This window comes from Pezoporus wallicus, unplaced genomic scaffold, assembly GCF_028554395.1.
Source record: "Pezoporus wallicus isolate ANWC-B61680 ecotype Strahan unplaced genomic scaffold, APGP_CSIRO_Pwel_v1 contig_6598, whole genome shotgun sequence".
Taxonomy (NCBI): Eukaryota; Metazoa; Chordata; class Aves; order Psittaciformes; family Psittacidae; genus Pezoporus; species Pezoporus wallicus.
Window position 1 is genome coordinate 2,392,214 of NW_026637213.1, and position 17,181 is coordinate 2,409,394.

The 17,181-nt window shown below is 46.7% G+C and overlaps 1 protein-coding gene across 3 annotated transcripts in view; it reads left to right on the plus strand.

The window, feature by feature from the left end:
- The window catches only part of LSAMP (limbic system associated membrane protein), a 423,655-nt gene that overhangs the window by 254,204 nt on the left and 152,270 nt on the right, over positions 1–17,181 (plus strand). For all 3 annotated transcript variants that reach the window (XM_057404163.1, XM_057404161.1, XM_057404162.1), the window contains one exon: positions 14,612–14,844. In XM_057404163.1, coding sequence (XP_057260146.1) covers positions 14,612–14,844 — 233 coding nt within the window. The remainder of the gene's footprint in view (positions 1–14,611; positions 14,845–17,181) is intronic.

Below are 17,181 nucleotides of genomic sequence, written 5' to 3' on the forward strand. Positions count from 1 at the left end.
TTAGTGAGCAGATAAGGGATTAAACTGCAGGAATCACGAGATCTGTACAATGCATGAGAGCAGGCCAGATGATCACAGCACAGCTTCTTTTTTTCATCAGCTAAGAATAACTTTAACATCCTCCCATTTAGGGTTTAATGTCAAAATTAACTAACATTTCACTCGTGTCTCACAAATCTCTAACCGCTCTCCCTGCCCCAGTGCTGGTGCTTTACCCTGCACCAGATTGAAGGTCAGTGCAGTCCCCCACCTCCACCCCAAGTGCAATTCTGATAGAATGGATAAAAACCCCACAAAACTAAGCCTATCAGCCTGGTGGAGGAACTGCAGGACCTCTCTTCTGTTGTCCTGCTGCTGTCTAAATTGAGCACCTTCACTGGAGAATTTAAGCGTAGATTGTCACCCCAAGGCTGTGAGGTCCTGTGTAAATGTCATGCTGTGCACAGAGGCTGAGGATGCACAGCCACCCATCAGGTGGGCATGATGTGTCCTGCCCTGCACGGCTGATGAGAGCCTACCTCTAGCCAAGTGTAAACTAAGAGCAGGCTACAAATCCTCATCTTTTAAACATTCCCTGGATCCGAAACCTCCTGCCAGCTGGAGCTGCTTTTAGCTGAGCAGACTGAAGTGCTGTATTTAATGAATTCATTTAGAGCCTGGTGTAAGGAAGCAGGGCTGATCCTCATCTAGTGTAAATCCAGGCTTCCCCATTTACTTAGTGGCGCCTTCTTGGCCCTTGATTTATACCAGCTGAAGCCGCAGTTTGGCATCTCTCTGTTCAGTACAGGACTTCTGGAAGTTATTTAAAGCAAGTCAGAAATAGGAATCCAGCTTCAGCCAAGGCCCACATGAGCAGTCTTTGACCCAGCCATGTCAGAAACTAACCTACCAGTTGTACAGAAGGGAATTCTGTGGGGAAATGGTTCATCCGTGCTGCGGATAAGCTGTGCACAGGGGAGAGGTTTCGTTTCACAGCAGGCTCCTGGGAGAAGAGGCAGGGATGTCAGTGAATCCAGATAAGATATCCCTGGGTAAATGCTTCCAGTTGGAATAAGCATCATTGTTTTTGCTAAGAAATGAAATGGGTTCTGTGTTCCAGCCAATTTGCACATCTTGTTTTGCCAATGGCAGAAGACTGCAGGTCAGAAGGTGCAGAAGCAGTCAGAGCATCCCCTGTGGTTGTGCTTGTGCTGCCATCAGTAGCTGGGCTGGAGTTCAGGCTCCAGAGCACAGAGCCAAGTGACTCAAGACGGTTGCCTTCAAACCACGGGGAGGAGGATCTTGTGGTTCAGCAAGTTCTGTGTGCTCTGTTTGCGTGTCCCTGGGCAGATCCCAATTAGTGAGAAAGACAAGCGTGATCTCTCACTGTAGCGCTGAGATAGGTATGCCTGGAGGTAGTATCTGGGTTTGTGAAGGCTGTTTTGCAGTCATCGCTGCCCTCCTCTCCCTACCCTCACGCAACCAATGCACGCCAAGTAAAGTTTCGTATGAGATAGGTCAGGTCTGTCAGGTTTTGTTTCCAGCTATAAAATAATTCTGTTGTCTGACTTTGCATTTTTGTTGCATCCTTTCCTTCTCCAATGTCTCCCCATATGTGCCAGACAGGCATTAGAATACTCCTCCACAAAGCACAAGAGCTCCAGTTCCACAGCACTTAGACTCTGACAAAACTACTGCTTGCTGTTCAACATGCACTGCCTTGCAAGACCAAGTCCTGCAAAGGTCTTGGAGGAAAGGCAACATAAGGTGATACTGTGATTAGTTTGATGGCAAGGAGACCTAGCTGTGGGAATTGTTCCTTCCCCCTTTCTCAAGGAATCATACATTCTTCCCATTGTTTCCAATCATAAGGTTTTAAGCCAGCTCCTGCCTTTCATGCTAACAGTGGAAACTCCCATCAAATATATCTTGACATTTCCTTTTTTCCACTCTTACCCCTCTCCTCTGATATTTATTTATTCATAAATATGTCATCCTCTGTAAGGCATATTGTGGATGTGGGAATAAAGGTGAGCTCAGATCAAAGCTCTTGGGAGTTGTCCCTCCCAGCAACTTCTCTTTAGCTTCCCTGCAAGTCTTTTTCGGATGCCTCCTTTTGCAAGGCCTGATGGTGGACAAGAGTGAAGCATTAGGGAGAGGCACAAATTAGCAAAGCAGCAAATAAAGGAAAGAGAGTGGACTGAGCATCTGCCTAGCTGTCACAGCTTTGCTGTGGTTTCCACTTAAAGGAGTTCTTCAATGCGCAACATAAATACAACATGCGAGTCTGAAGTTTGCAACACTTTGTTCTATGATTGTAAAACACCCGTTGGACAGATTTTCATAAGTATGTAATTTTAGGCAGCAAGAGAAGGGGCTATATTGGTAAAGGAGCTCACAGTGCCAAGTGCTGCTATGAAAATGTGGGGTTTGTATGTTAGTTTGGGAGCTGGTAGACCCAAAAGCAGTTTGACAAATCTTAATTTCCATGCTAAGCACAGTTTCACTTGTGACTTCTAAGCGCCTGACAGCTTTACTCCCAGGGTATTTGGGACGACTACAACAAGATGCCAGTGGCTTTTGGAAATAGTAACACCTCTAGTCTTTGTATCAGTAGTTTTTAACCTGGCCATGGATGGCTTCTAACAGATCCTGTTTATGAAAACAAAACAGTACCTGTGCCAGTTAACTCCAGTACAGTATACGGAGGTCTGAGGTCTTGCCAGGAACCATTTAGCTGCATGTGAAGTGAAAACAGTAAAAAATATTGCTTCATCTGAAAGAAACTTGGGAGAGGAGTTGTTTGCTCCTGACGTATTGCTGAGCTCTGACAGGTCGGGGGAAAATCAGTAAGACCAGGTCACTGTAGTTTGGTCTCTCAGCATCCACTGTGAAGCTGCTCCCCACACATCATCTGATGCTCAGCCTAACTTTGTTGTAAAAGTCTGAAACAATAGGGGCTTCCTTGTTTTCCTTAGGAGACTCTTCACAAGATTACCACTTGTAAATGACAAGAAGTTTTTCCTCAGGTCCAAACAGACTTAGTTCTCTTCTTTTTCTGACCCATTACTCCTTTCTAGACCCCTAGGCATCTTGCTAAATAATTCCTCTCTTCCCTCGGTGCTTTCAGCTTTCAAAGAGGTATAGCTTGTCAACATGTCCCTTTTAAGTCTTCTCTTAGTCAAGTTATACATATTTAATGTTTTTAAGCTTTCTTTAGATGCTGATCCCTTTCCAGCCCTTGATGGATTTTGCTGTTGCTTGCCTCTGAATTCCCTCCAATTCCCCATATCGTTCTGGTACCAAGGTGCCTTGGATTGACTGCACCAGTCCAGGTGCGCTCAGTGTTTGGTGGCAGTTGTTTTTTTGGTGGAATTCAAAAAGGAAAGCAGCAGAATCTCTCAAAGCGAATCTGCTTTGTGGTCTCCTCGCTCAGAGCATTATTTTGCGATGGTATTTCAGGACTGCCTTTAGATATGGAAATGAAAGTGTGTGTCTTGCTCAGAAGCTGTTCTCTGCTTTCAAGTGGGAGAGAGATGGAAAAGGGGAAGAGGGGTTAAGCTCCACAAAGGCTTTGTCTACGTTAGGCTTTTTATTTCCTATTTCCCACCATTGCTTGCACGGGTGGAGCTCAATCCACAGTGGCACCGATGACAGCTCTGGCACAGGCAAGGAAGCCAACGTGGTTTTGCTAAACATCGTCTCCACAATCTCTACAAGCCCTGACTCCACCAGCCGCGCTGCAGCAGCGGGAACTAGAGAAGGAAAAGGTCAGCTGTAAATAATAACTCCAGAGTGTTTGCACATCAAGGAGGTGTCCTTTGTTGAAATGCAGCAGCAGGGAGTGAGCAGGCAGGATGGGCTCGCTTTCTCATTCGTCCCAAAACGCCACCCTTCTACTGCTAGCAGCCCAAGGGAAACGCCTGGAAGAGAAGATGATAACTTATTTGAGCCACCTCTGATACTCTCATGAGATCAGAAAAGAAGGGAAATTGAAGTCTTTATTTTCACTGTTGTTGCTCCCATTCCCGCTCTGATTTGCTTCTCCAAAGAGTTCCTTGGTGTGGGTCTTTCTCTCCCACTGCCCCCAGGACAAAGGCTAATGCTTCAGATGTGCTATTCTGTTTTCCCTTTTGGGGAAGTATGAGATGAAATGGACATTGGGGTCCACAAAATAGAAAGTATATTCCTGTGTTGAGTAGCGTGCTTCTCCGCTATTAAAGGAACTATTTCATATAGTACAAAACACAGGAGACACCTGCTAGTTTCACATAACACTTTAATCTGATATTCTTTCATTTGTGCGCCAATTAATGGTTAACTGACAAAATTCTCAGCCAGAAAGGATCATCAGGATGAGGATGTTAATGAGTTTTAAAAAATGGAAAAAGGGGCAGAGGTTTGAGAAATGCCTGGGGGATAAGAAAGGCAGAGTACAAACGTACAAGGTGGAATGCAAACTGTCATTCAGAGAGGAAGCCAGATTACACAAACAGTAGATTTAGATTAGATATGAGAAAGTAGTTCTTTACTGGGAGGGTGGTGAGGCACTGGAAGAAGTTGTCAGGAGAAGCTGTGGCTGTCCCATCCCTGGCAGTGTTCAAAACCAAGTTGGACAGGGCTTGGAGCAACCTGGTCTAGCAGAAGGTGCCCCTGACTGTGGCAGAGGGGTTGGAACTGGGATGGTCTTTAATGTCCCTTCCAACCCAAACTGTTCTGTGATTCTGTGATTTGCTTGGGGCTGGATTAATAGACTTTTATGGCTGGAAAGGATCATGAAATTATGTAGATGGTGATTTATATTGTCCTTTCAGGAGGTGTTCCACTATCCTTTGAAACATCTGTCACTAATGATGGGAGGGTGGTTACTGGACTGTATGGCCCAGTGCTCTGACCTTGTAATACCATTCACTGCTGCTACCAGTCCCATTTCTTTCCCCAGACATTCAGGTGTGGATATCTGGGCACTTATTTGCTCCTCTCCATGGAGAGGTGCTGCCACTGCAGACCTCTTGGTCACTGCTGATACCTTGTTCACTACCCCAGCAAGCATTAAGGCTGGTGACCAGCATCAGTCCCTGACAAGCCTTTGGTCCTAATCTGTTTGGCTGTATTTTCCCATGTCAGAAACCTTCCCAGAGGTGGTGCATGGTTTTGGACCACATGGCAGTCAGCTCTTCCTCACCCATCGAAGCCTTCTGCAGTCCTGTGGACATGCTTCTCATTTGCAGCAGCCCCGAGAGCACACGCTGATGCTGTCACACTGCTGCATGAGTTGGCATGTATGGCACCTTGCTTTTTGGAACTGGGCCATGGCGCCACAGCATCAATCACAGGGACCGTTTTTCAGGCTTACATGTGCCTCTGCATATGTGATTGTGAGGGGGAGAGTTGGGGAACCTCCCTCTCATCTCTCCAATTACAAAATACATGAGGTGGTGCCCCAAAGTTCCAGTTGTAGTTATTTTGGTCTTAAGTTCTGTAGTTCCCTTCCCCAAGCAAACCACTGGAACCCACAAGCTGTTTGCAATGCCAAGTATATCTTCAGCTGCAATGGGTTGATTTGCAAATTTCTCCCTTACTCTGTGACAGCTTCTGGTGATACCTCCTGCATTTTTAGCTTGTGACTGGGGTGGGAGGAAGGGACCCAAGAGCACACAAACCACTTTGAAGCTCTCTCTCGTGTTTGCGATGTCCCTCTTCTGCACCCACTCTCTCCTCACCTGCCCTCACTCCGGTTCTTTCTCATTGCCCCACTCTTTCAGCGCTGCCCTTTGCATTACTAATCTGTGGCATTATCTCATTCTCCAGTAGCTGCCTTGATGTTTCTCGGCAGCTTTTGCCTCTCCCCCTCCTTCTTTCTCTCCCAGCCTTGCCACCCCATGATGTAGCACTGCCTTTCCCCATCTGCCCGATTGTCTCTCCGCTTTTTATCTGGGTGCTGGAGCTCCAGGTGCTGTCATTCTCTACGACAGCACAGAACGTTTCACATTGCCTCTGCGGCTGGATAATTACCAGATACAGAGGCACGTGGACTTCCCAGCCAAACCTTCCCTCTCCTCCTGCCAGAGGAGGAGATAGCATCTCTGAAACACACTTCTTTTTAGAGAAATACACGGGAAAAATTGGGAAGTCGCCTTCCTGGAGTTACCTCCTGGTGACCACATCAAAGTTACCTATAGCGTACTGGAGGTTCAGGTAGAAGAAAGAGGTGATTTCCAGTACTGAAGTTTGTGAAGGAAAATAAAGGGGTTGATAGTCTCTGTGGGTGCCTTATTAGTACTCCCATTCTTATTCTTGGTGTATCCCCCAACCAGAAAAAGTCCTAATGGTGCAGAGACTCATCTGTAGCTGTTTGATCTCGGGTCCTTTTACAACTTTGGCATAAAAAACAATATTCAGTTCGCATAAGTGACTAATTATCGTTGTCTTTCAGTGAATTTCAGTTCCTAAGTGACTGCAGGTACTTTTTAAATGTCAGCCCATGTCTTAGCGATGGCAAAAAACAGAGTCTTTAGTGTAAGTGCAATGCAACCAAAGGGCAGATCATCTGGCAATGTTCCCCACTGCCTTCGTGTATCATCTCTGCTATTCCTTTTTTTCCCCTTTTGATGCTACACGAGCCCCGTGATGCTACAGGGAGCTGCAGACAGCAGAATGAGGCATATGTTCCTGGTTGGACATTTCACTAAGGCTGTGTGATCATAGCTGATGAGCATCGCCTCATCATGCTGGATCAAGATCAGGGCCAGGTTTCTGGCTGGACTGAAAAGGGACACTGAGGAGTCCTCAGCTAACCCAGAAGGGAAAGAGGGAGCTCAGGGTCTCCTCAGCATTCTCAACCTCCTGACTGATCTCAGTGCAAGACCCTGATGCAAGCTGTCAGAGCACTTGGCACTTGTGCAAGCATCAGCCAAAGAGCAGTTCAGCCTCCCTGCACACACGTGGGGAGCAAGTCTCTTCTGGCAGGAGTCCTGTAGCTGAAGAGACTCCAGATACGTGCCCCGGAGTGGGCAGAGAGCCATTAAGGGTTTCCTGGCTATGCTGTAAGAAAACAGAGGATTTTTCCTAGGTTTGGTGGGATATAGTCTGAGGCTTTTCCTGTTTAAGTTTTAATCTGTGCTGGGATCTGGCTGGAATGGAGTTAACTTTGCTCATAGCAGCCCACACTAGTATTTTTAAGAAGGTACCTCTGCTGGAATGGACATGAACTGAAGTTGTTGATGCAGGTATTCTGATCCCCAGCAGATGGAAAGAGCAATAAAACATGCCAGTAGAAGTTTTATTCTCATGTAGTTACATCCACCCCGTTATATGGTTCCATCTCCCTGGCATTACAATTACTATAATTGCTCAATTTCTGGTGTTTTTTTTTCTCTACAAACCTATACTCTTAAATAGTCATTTTAACAGAAATACAACCCTTTTAAGGCCAGCTGCATGTTTGCAAGTGAGAGCCCATGCAGCTAGCTGTCTTTTTTGGTTGGCTTTTTTGTGTGTATTTCCTTGGGTTTCATTTTCCATCTGTATCACATGGACTGAGAGACAAGGATGCTCACAGCAGATGAGCAGTTCTGCACTGACAGTCATATTCACCAGTTGCCATTCTCTTTTGCTTTCATTAAAAAGAGGTGATGGGAGAGAGAGTGAGATAGGAACATCTCTGTACAAGGCACTGGGGAGTCCTCATCCAGAAGCTGGGTATGAATTCTGGTCACAAAAGAGGAATTCACACTGGAGCAGGCGCTGAGGAGGGCTACAGGGATGTTTAGGACAATGGAGAGTCTTTCGCACAAGAAGAAACTAGGAGAGTTTGGCTTGTAGAGCCCAGCAAGATGAAGGCTGAGAGGGAATATGATTGCTCTCTGTGAACATGCTGGAAGATAAGCACCGGGGAGAGAGGAGAGCTATTTAAGCTAAAGGATGGTGCTAGTATGAGAGGGAATGGATATAAACCAGCCATGAATAACTCTAGACTTAGGTTTCTAGTCAGCAGAGCAGGAAGACTTTGAACAGCCTTCCATATGAAGCAAGGGGAGGTACCTATGCCAAACACACTAGGCTTAAGTAGGAATAGCCCCTGAGTGCAGACACACCTGCAGACAGGTGTAATGACCAAGGTCACAGCATCATATGGCTGAAAGAAAGCATGGACAGTTTCCCCCTCGAGCCATTTTCCAGTGCATAACTGGCTTTAAGCAGTAGTTTCTAAACCCCTCTGAGGGCCCATGTTATCATGCTGGCAGTAATGGCTCAGGAGTTATTTATGCCACATTTTGGAAATCCATCTTGCTTTGGCACAGTATTCACTCTCAAACAGTGACCCTGCTGTGGGTTGTGGCGCATCAGGAGAGGAGCAGCAGCTGGACTAGGCTGGGGAAAGAGAGAAGCAGTGGCAAGAGGGAGAAGAAGGAGGAATTTGAGCAATACCTCACACCTGTGTGCATTCAAATTTGGTAAAATGAAGCTTTTGGTGCTTGGCTGAAAGGAGGTTTCAGATGCTTGGTTGATGCAGTATCCCACTGCCATTCACTTAGAGGGCCCTCGCCTTTGCAGAGATGAAGGTATTTTCAGCTATGACTGTCTTCTGTAGCATCCCCTACTGAGGAGAGCCTGATCCAGAGCAGTGGGAGCCAACAGCTCCTACACCAGTCCTCCAGAGTGTGTGCTCCTATGTGCTCTGGTGGGGACTGTACACCAGGGACAGGGAGCTGGCTTCTGCAGCAACAGTGCTGCATTGCTCTTGATGTGCTGGCAGGGTCCAGCACTGCAGTGTCATTGCGGGGTCTGGCTGGACTTGTCCCTTGAGCACCCTGCCTCAGTGGGTCAGGGCTGGCATGCCCATGGTCTGCCCCTAGACCTTTCTGCCCATGTCCGTGCTGGGGCACAGCAGTAGGGCTGGGGTCTTACTGTCCATCCCCCCCCGGTTGACCAGTGTTCAAGTCCTTGCTTGCCATGCAGGGAAGGGTTGAACAGCATAAGAAGACAAGACCAAACAGCGTGAGCGTGATTTGCTCTTGAGCTTTCCTCACGAGGCTGCTGTTACTGTGCTTAACCACCACATTAGCTTTCCAGGATCATACTTTGCAACACAACAGAGGATTTGTCTTGCACATTCAGAGCTGGCAGCCGGGAGCTGATGTTGCTTTGTGCCAAACAAGCTGTGTTTGATCCCTCTCTCTTTTCCCTCTTGCCACTTTGCTGCTGGGGGTAGAGGGCAGCAGGGGAAGTTGTTAGCTGGATCCTGCGACTGTGTGAAGTGAGAAGATAAGAGCAGGCTCATCACAGAGCTGAGGAGAAGGCAGGAGATCTGATCCAGGGCGGGCTGTGATATCCTCTGGTGAAAAGGGGTCGTTTCCCTTGGCGAGTGCAATGGGGTGAGTTTCGGGTGCTTCACCGCATGTGCAGCACCAAGTTTTGGCCTGCTGCACAGAGATTGTCTTACAGAAGACACAATCAAAGCATTAATGGTGAAGAGATGATTAAAGAGGAGTGTGGGAATTATGACAGAGCTGTTGCCACAACGTGCTTTGGAGAAAGAGGGTAGAAAATGCAGTCCAAAACCACACTACCTGTTGATTTTTCCCCTATCTGAGGTAAGAGCGATAGCTTGCTGGTTAAGTATTTCATTATCCTAGGAGGTGACTTCTTCTCAGTAGTGGGGCTCTGGCAGAGAATGGTGGGATTGGGTCTGCTGTAAACAAAAATACTTATTTGGAATGACAACACCACTTAAAAAGCCCAAAACAATTATCCCAGGTTCAAGGTGACCCAATGCATCATTGATAATGCTGTAAAATCCCTGCCATGTTAAAGTAATCATTTAAACAGCAACTTTACGAGGGCTTCCTTCCTGCCTCTTCATCACTTCAGGCTCTAAATATCATCCACCCCTTCCAGACACCATTAAACTTACCCTGAAAAGACCCCCTTGAAGGCAATAATATACCCTCACTCTATCTCCGTAGCCTAGGGTCGTAGCTGTTGTGCTGATTTCTCTGGGGCAGGAGAGGAAGCACGCTGGTGAGCCCAAGCTCTCCTATATCCTCCTCCTCACCTCTTGCATCTCCCACCCTGGCAGTGGGGCTTCCAGCCTGCGGAGCCTGTAGTGGGGCTTTCCAACCAAATGCCGCCTCTCAGCATCGTGCCCATCTGTTCCCTAGAGGGAAGGGGGGTGGAAAGCTTAGGGCCGAGAGCTGCTGGAGTGACAGACACAACATCAACTGCGAGGAGTGTTACAGCAACATGCTAGGAAATCAATGCACAGTGTGGTGATGCCTTGATGGGAGGAGAAGCAGGAGTCCCTGGAGCTAGGAGTCAAGAACCAAGTGAGGCAGAGCGGGTGGTGAGAGCTCCAGCCTTGGTGCTCATCAGGTGAGCTGTGGATGGCTGAGCCTCCCTCTCCTTTTCTTCTCTTGCTTTCCCACCTATCAATAGGAATAAAGCCAAATGCTTTCAAGAAGAGGGAAAAAATACATCTTCCTTACCCAGATGGAGTTTATCTCAGAGTCTATGAAGGCAGGCTTGCACGAGTGCTGCTTTGCCCCAGCACTGCTTGTTAGAGAGTGTCGTGGTTTAACCCCAGCTGGCAACTAAGTACCACTCACTCACATTCCCCCTACAGTAGGATGGGGAGGAGAATCGGGGAAAAAGGTAAAACCTGTGGATTGAAATAAGAACAGTTTAATAATTAAAATAAGTTATAATACTAATACTGTTAATACTAATGATACTACTAATACTAATAATGAAAAGGGAAACAACAAAAAGAGTAAGGGAAAAGAAAAAAAATCCAGCAAACACAAGTGATGTGCAATACAATTGCTGACTGATGCCCATTTGAAGTGTTGGTTCCTGCTAAAAGTCGTAACGTGTTCTCCTGCAGCAAAAGTATCACACCCTCCTCTTCTCTCCCTCCTGCAGCCCCATCATCTGATTTGCAAGTGGGGAAACTGAGGCTGGGGTAGGCATGTGGGGATGGCCCAGGTTCCTTTCTCCACATCCAGTTTCCAACCATCCTGTCCTGGGTGGTTGTCATGTGTTGTTAGCCATTGTGGGAGAACTGGAAACCCATCCGTAACAGCTAAATATGGTGCCATCACTAAAAAAACCCGGGTACCAAGGAGGGCTAAAGGGGCAGGATGGCAAGTTCCTTCTGTGGTTTGAATTGGTGCTAAGATCAATAATTACCAAGTCCCTGCAGTGATCATGCAAGTCATGACCATCACCACTAGCTGGTCCTCTTGTTAGCTGCATCAGAGATGTCAAGAAATTAAACCTGAACCCCTAAGGAAAAGCAAAATGGATGGAACGCAAATTGTTTATTAGCGTTCACTGGTGCTGGTACTCATGCTTTCAATAAGCCTAATGAAAAGTGTCTCTGTGAACTTGATTATTGATTATTAGTGAACATAAGAGTCATTTGATATCTTGCTGATGCCATGCTCCTATTGCATTGCAGTTAGAATGTCAGTTAACGTGCCATTTAATATTCTATTAGTATTGAATTAGCACTTATTACACTGTGAAAATCATCACCATAAATCCTTATTAAAGTGTGATCCATACAGCTGGGTGGCATCTTTGGCAGACTAAGAGGGTGCGTGTGTGCAGGTAGACATACTGAGATGCATCATCTGGAGAGGAGAAGGCTCAAGGGGGGATATTATCACTCTCTACAACTACCTGAAAGGGGGATGGAGCCAGGAGGTGGGATCAGTCTCTTCTCCCCAGTAACAAGTGATAGGGCAAGAGGTAACAACTTCAAGCTGTGCCAGGGGAGGTTTATGTTGGATATTAGGGACAATTTCTTCTCGGAAGGGTGGTCAGGCATTGGAACAGGCTGTCTGGGGCAGTGATGGAAGTGTTCACAAACCAAGTACATGAGGCCCTTAGGGACATTGTTTAGTGATGAACTTGGCCATCCTGGTGTAAAGGTTGGACTTGATCTCAAAGGTCTTTTCCAGTCTAGTGGATTCTATGATTCTATGATCATCCACATGGATTCATGTTCGGAGCATGCCAGTACTTGGAATTTCCACGCTTGTATGTTGATTTTCCCTGACAGCTTGAGAGGAACAGGTATGCTGAACAGAGCAGCTCAAATCCATTTTACTTACCCTTCCCATTTTCCTTGCAAGGTTGTCTGACTGTAGCTCTTGACCATCTTCATTAGGCTGACCTCAGCAGGTGTAGGACAGGTCATGACATGTTTTCAGCAAAGAGGAGGGAAGGTCCCTGGGTGAGTGTCCCATCAGGAGACAGAGGAGGAGGCTTTGCTGCAGCTGCACCACTGAGCTGTTCCTGACATTGCAGGGTCATCTTTGCTCCCTCCAAGCAGAGGCTTTTACTGACTAGGTGCAAGGCAGAGCCACAGTGTGTTGCCCTGTATCGCGTAGCACTGCAGTGTAGGTCTGGAAAGAATCCTATCAGGGCTGGTGCAATGCATTGGTGTGCTGGGGGATTTTCAGAGGTGACTCAGAAACTTTAGTTGTTAATCTGCTTAGCTGCTCATGGCCACCCCCGTGGAGCTCTCACAATCCAGGAAGGGGCTCTGAACACCTTCGGAAAAGATTTAACCCCCAATTCTGACTCTACTCTAAAATGTGTGTGCAAGAAGACTGGTGACCCTAAGGCAGCTGGCTCTGGAGACACTCTGGGTGCTCCTACAGGGCCCCTGCTCCCAGGTCTGGGGTTCAGTGTTCTCCCTGGGTGCTTGCTTCTACCTGCTATCACTGGTGATTACAGCCTGGGGTGCCCAACTGAACCAGAGCACTGCCATAGAATCATAGAATGGTTTGGGTTGGAAAGGACCTTAAGATCATTCAGTTCCAACCCCCTGCCAAGGGCAGGGACACCTCACACTAAACCATGTCACCCAATGCTCTGTCCAACCGTGTCACAGCGGTGCTGGTTTCTACATGTAGAAGTAGTGCCCTGCCAAAGCACAGCTTTTTAAAACAACATAGATCACAGCTGAGAGCTTATCTTAGGGCAAGTGCCTGCCTGGCCAGGAAGGTGGGCTCTGACCTTCCTTGGTTGGATGGTGCCAGTGCTGACTGGGGCCTTTTGGACTGCTCTGTAAAGCAAATGTTTGTTGCATCAGAGCTGCTTCCAGCTTGCTCAGCAGTATGGCATGCTTCCCATTGATGTGCACACAGCCTGGCCTTCCTCCTGCCCCCAGGTAACCCCAGAAGAGCTAGGAGATCATCCACGGGCATGCTAAAGGGAAGGGGTGAGAGCTGCTGGCTGTAATGGTAGGGTCATGTCGCAAGGGATGGCAGCTGCAGCACAGCATGAATGAAATGCATTCAAATAGAGGAACTTGGAAAATGTCTGACCTGTGCTAAGAAGCTGTATGAAAGCCTACTGTCAAATACTTCTCTTATCTTGAAGCAACTATCTTTATCCTCTCTCTTTGCTCTTGCAAGCACACCGCATGCATGATTAGCTATGGGGAAAGGTGCTGGGTTATTTGGATGCTGGTAGGCTGTGGGGAGAGCTCTGAGAGGTGAAGGAGCAACAGCTCTGGAGGCTAAGCTTCCCTCTTTATCCGCAGAGCAAACACGGTGTGTGCTGCTGCAGGGCAAACCCTCCCAGGCTGTCTGAGCCTGGCCCTGATAGGTGTGGCTGACAGGCTGAAAGAGGAATGATGCCCCCATGTCTTCTTCAGCCTTAGATCTCTCATCAGCATCTCCTCATCTCTTCTGTGCAAACCACCTTCTGGAAGTGGAAAGTGGTACAGAGCAGGTGCCTTGGCCCAAAATGCATTTGTCTTCACAGCACCTTCTGATAAGGAACAAAACGCTTGTCATGCAGCTCCAACTGGGTTAGTCTACCCTCTGCCTTGTAGCGGTTGGCAATCAAGGCTATGGCAGTTGCTGGTCCTGCTGCTTCTCCTCTGCCTGCTGCCCCTTGCTGTCATTCCTCCTCTCCTGTCTCAACTGGGATGTTGCCAGGACATGCTGCATGTGTCAGAGGGATGGCAGTGACACCCCTGAAGCCTCTCGTTTGCACCCTGAAATCTGCACTTGCCTGCACAAGCGGGCAGATGTGCGTTGACAAGACTGTGTGTGTGTTAGGAGGGTGGTGTTGGAGGAGTGAATCTCCTTTCAACAAAGCTGTTTCATGCTAAGGGGATGGAGAGGGGACATACACTAGAGCGCCTTCTGCTTGTGCTGCTGAAACTGAGGGATGGAGTGGCTGTGCCCTTAGCTGACACAGCCCTGAATCTTTGCCCACCAGACTGGCAGGGGTCTGGGAAATAACACTCTTGTGTACTTGAAGGTGAAGGAGAAGCATGGGAAGAACTCCTTCTGACCTTTCCCATTGGCAGGGTTAGAAGGGATGTAGTGACCAGGATCTCTTATAGCCTTATAGTCCTATAGTCCTCTTATAGTCCTTTTTGGTGCAGGTGTAGGCTACAGATCCCATGGACCAAATGTTTCTGAAACCCTTCCAAAAACCACTGTGAAATACATGACTGTGAGGCAGCAATAGTGAGGAGATGTGGTTCTCTGGCAAGGCAAGAGTGTACTGTGGAGTTTCTGAGCAAAGCAGTGAATGGAAAAGACAGAATGGAGATGATGGAGAGGTTTGTTAATCTCCCCCTCATCTTTCTCATCCTCTGCAGGTGTTATGTAGAAGATAGAAGCTCCAAGGTGGCCTGGTTAAATCGTTCCGGCATCATTTTTGCTGGAGAGGACAAGTGGTCTCTGGACCCTCGAGTAGAGCTGGAGAAGAGAAACCCCCTGGAATACAGCCTGCGGATCCAGAAAGTGGATGTCTACGATGAGGGGTCCTATACGTGTTCAGTGCAGACACAGCATCACCCCAAGACTTCCCAGGTTTACTTGATCGTGCAAGGTAAGCAACACACCTGAGAAGAGAAGCAAAGAGCAAGACACAGTGGGTGGAGGGATCTGTACCTATCTTAGAGAAACCCTAAAGTCAGTATCCTTTCATGGTATAACAGAGTAAACACACTAAGGAGATCACCAATACTGGTAAGGGCATTTTGATGTTCGTTTGTTCCATCCTGTCCAGACCAGAATACCAAATGAGTGAATTTACTCAGTTTTGGTTTGTTTTGCTTTTAATCTCCACACTATTCTGTCTATCTGCCTATTTATCTAAAATATTTATAGAGCAGCTTAGATAGACAGTTGTGTATGAATGTGTTTGATACATATTACAGATATATTCAGCTTCTACATTATCATTCAGGCAGGAGTTTGTTGTTTCTTCTGCTTTGTCTAGTAACCCCAAAGGCTGCAGAGTTTTACGTCCCCCAACAGAGTTTGAATCTCTCTGGATATAAATGCATGCATGAAGGGACTCTTGCTGGTATCACTTGGCAAGCTGGGGGCTAAGTAGCATACAGAGTGTTTCTCTTCAAGGTGAAGTCTGGATATATGGTCACAGGTGATGCTTAACATGTGAGTTTAGTGAGACAGAAAGCTCCTGCTTAGTTTTCTTGCACAAAATCCTCCCCCAGCAGTGTGCATAGCAGCTCTCCTGGCTTGGCTGAGTGCTGGAGCATGCAATGCAGTCACCAGCCCTGGAGGTGTACCCTGCCTTGCTGCATAGCTAACTGGCTGTAGGTGTTTTATTGCTGGTAAAATCTGACAGCACTCCATTTCCATTTACCTGCCAAGAAAAACATACGTACAAATGAATTTTACAGCCATGCACATGTATTATTAATTCCATTTGTGCCTATTAGACATGGGCCTAAGCAGGAAAATTGAGTTCTGTGGCTTAGCTTTCACCTAAACATGTGGGTATCCAGCTCTGAAAGACCGCCACCTTTCTGAGGATGAGAAAATACAGGTTTTGGCACACCTAAACTCTAGGTACCTGTAAACAAGGTACCTGTGGATAATCTTTTTTCTAGCGCCCACCACAGATTTAAGAACAAACCCATTGCAATATCGTGCTTCCTTTTAAAACCCCAGGTCCTGTAACCCTGTAATTAGGTGAAACTCAGAGCTTTGATTTTCCCAAAATTAAATTTAATCTGGTAAAAAAAAAACAAAAACAAACAAAAGCAAAAACACCCAAGCAGAATATAACTACAAAATCCTTTTCCATTTGGAAGAGTTATACTCATCATTTCAAAACCATGCTTTAAAATAACCTGAACTAATAAAACTAATTTGTTACAGAATAGTATCTGTTAGAAAATAATCTGTTTTCCTCTCTGACTATTATTTTCTCATATTGATTATTATTATTCTCAGATTTGGAGGTTGTCTGCCTGAAAAATAGCCTGCCGCTAGTAAAAATGAAAGGAGTTTGGATATTGAGTTTAAGCTTTTTAGTTGTATTTATTCAATGTATTTTATTTACTTCTTTTTGTGTTCATACATTTAAAATCATTGGCTATGTGAAGCTCTGGGCATCCCAAATGTAAAAGTAAAGGAAGAAAAAGAAAATGCAGCTCCTGAAAAGATTAAATAACAGGGTGGTCAACCGGTGTGCCTGGTAATCTGGCAGGAGGATTCCTGGAATGATGGTCAATGATTCTCTATGAACAGAGAAGCCCAGGGAGACCAAAGCAAGGTCAGAGGCTCCTTGCTAGCCTTGCACACATTGGTGATGCCTGGATTTGTTAGTGAAAGATCTTGCAATGGTAGCTGCTCATGCCCTGGCAGCAATAGGGGGCTTCCTGTTCTTCTCAGTTAGCACTGTCACAGGTATTTCTGCTCTCCACTGCACTGTGTGCCAAAGGCAAGGCCTTAATCTCCCCCAGTTGAACTCCCTTTATCTGTACAGCCAGTGTGAAAACCCAGCCCCTATTACCCCTAGAAACAATGGAATAGCTATAGAAGAGACTAACAAACAGGTAGGAAGGTACTAAAGTGATGCCAGAGCCCTTTTAATCAGAGAAGACCACTTCCATGTTCACAGTGCCAGCTGAAATAGATGGGCTTTGGTGTATCCTGCAATCACTGCAGGCTAGTGAAGTTGCATTCTAGGAGCAGGTCTTGTCCTCCCTTCAGAAAATCAGCTTTCCCTGGGGTGAGCTCTGCTCAATGAACACTGCTGGTCAGAGCCGCAGCAGCATGTCTCAGAAAGAGGGCCATCACCTCTCTAATGTGTGTGCCCATGTCCTTCTATATTTTCAAGGGAAGAGCCAATTCTATCTTGTCAGCCAGCACCCATCTCTGCATAGACAGCTTACTCAGTCTGCTCCTTTCC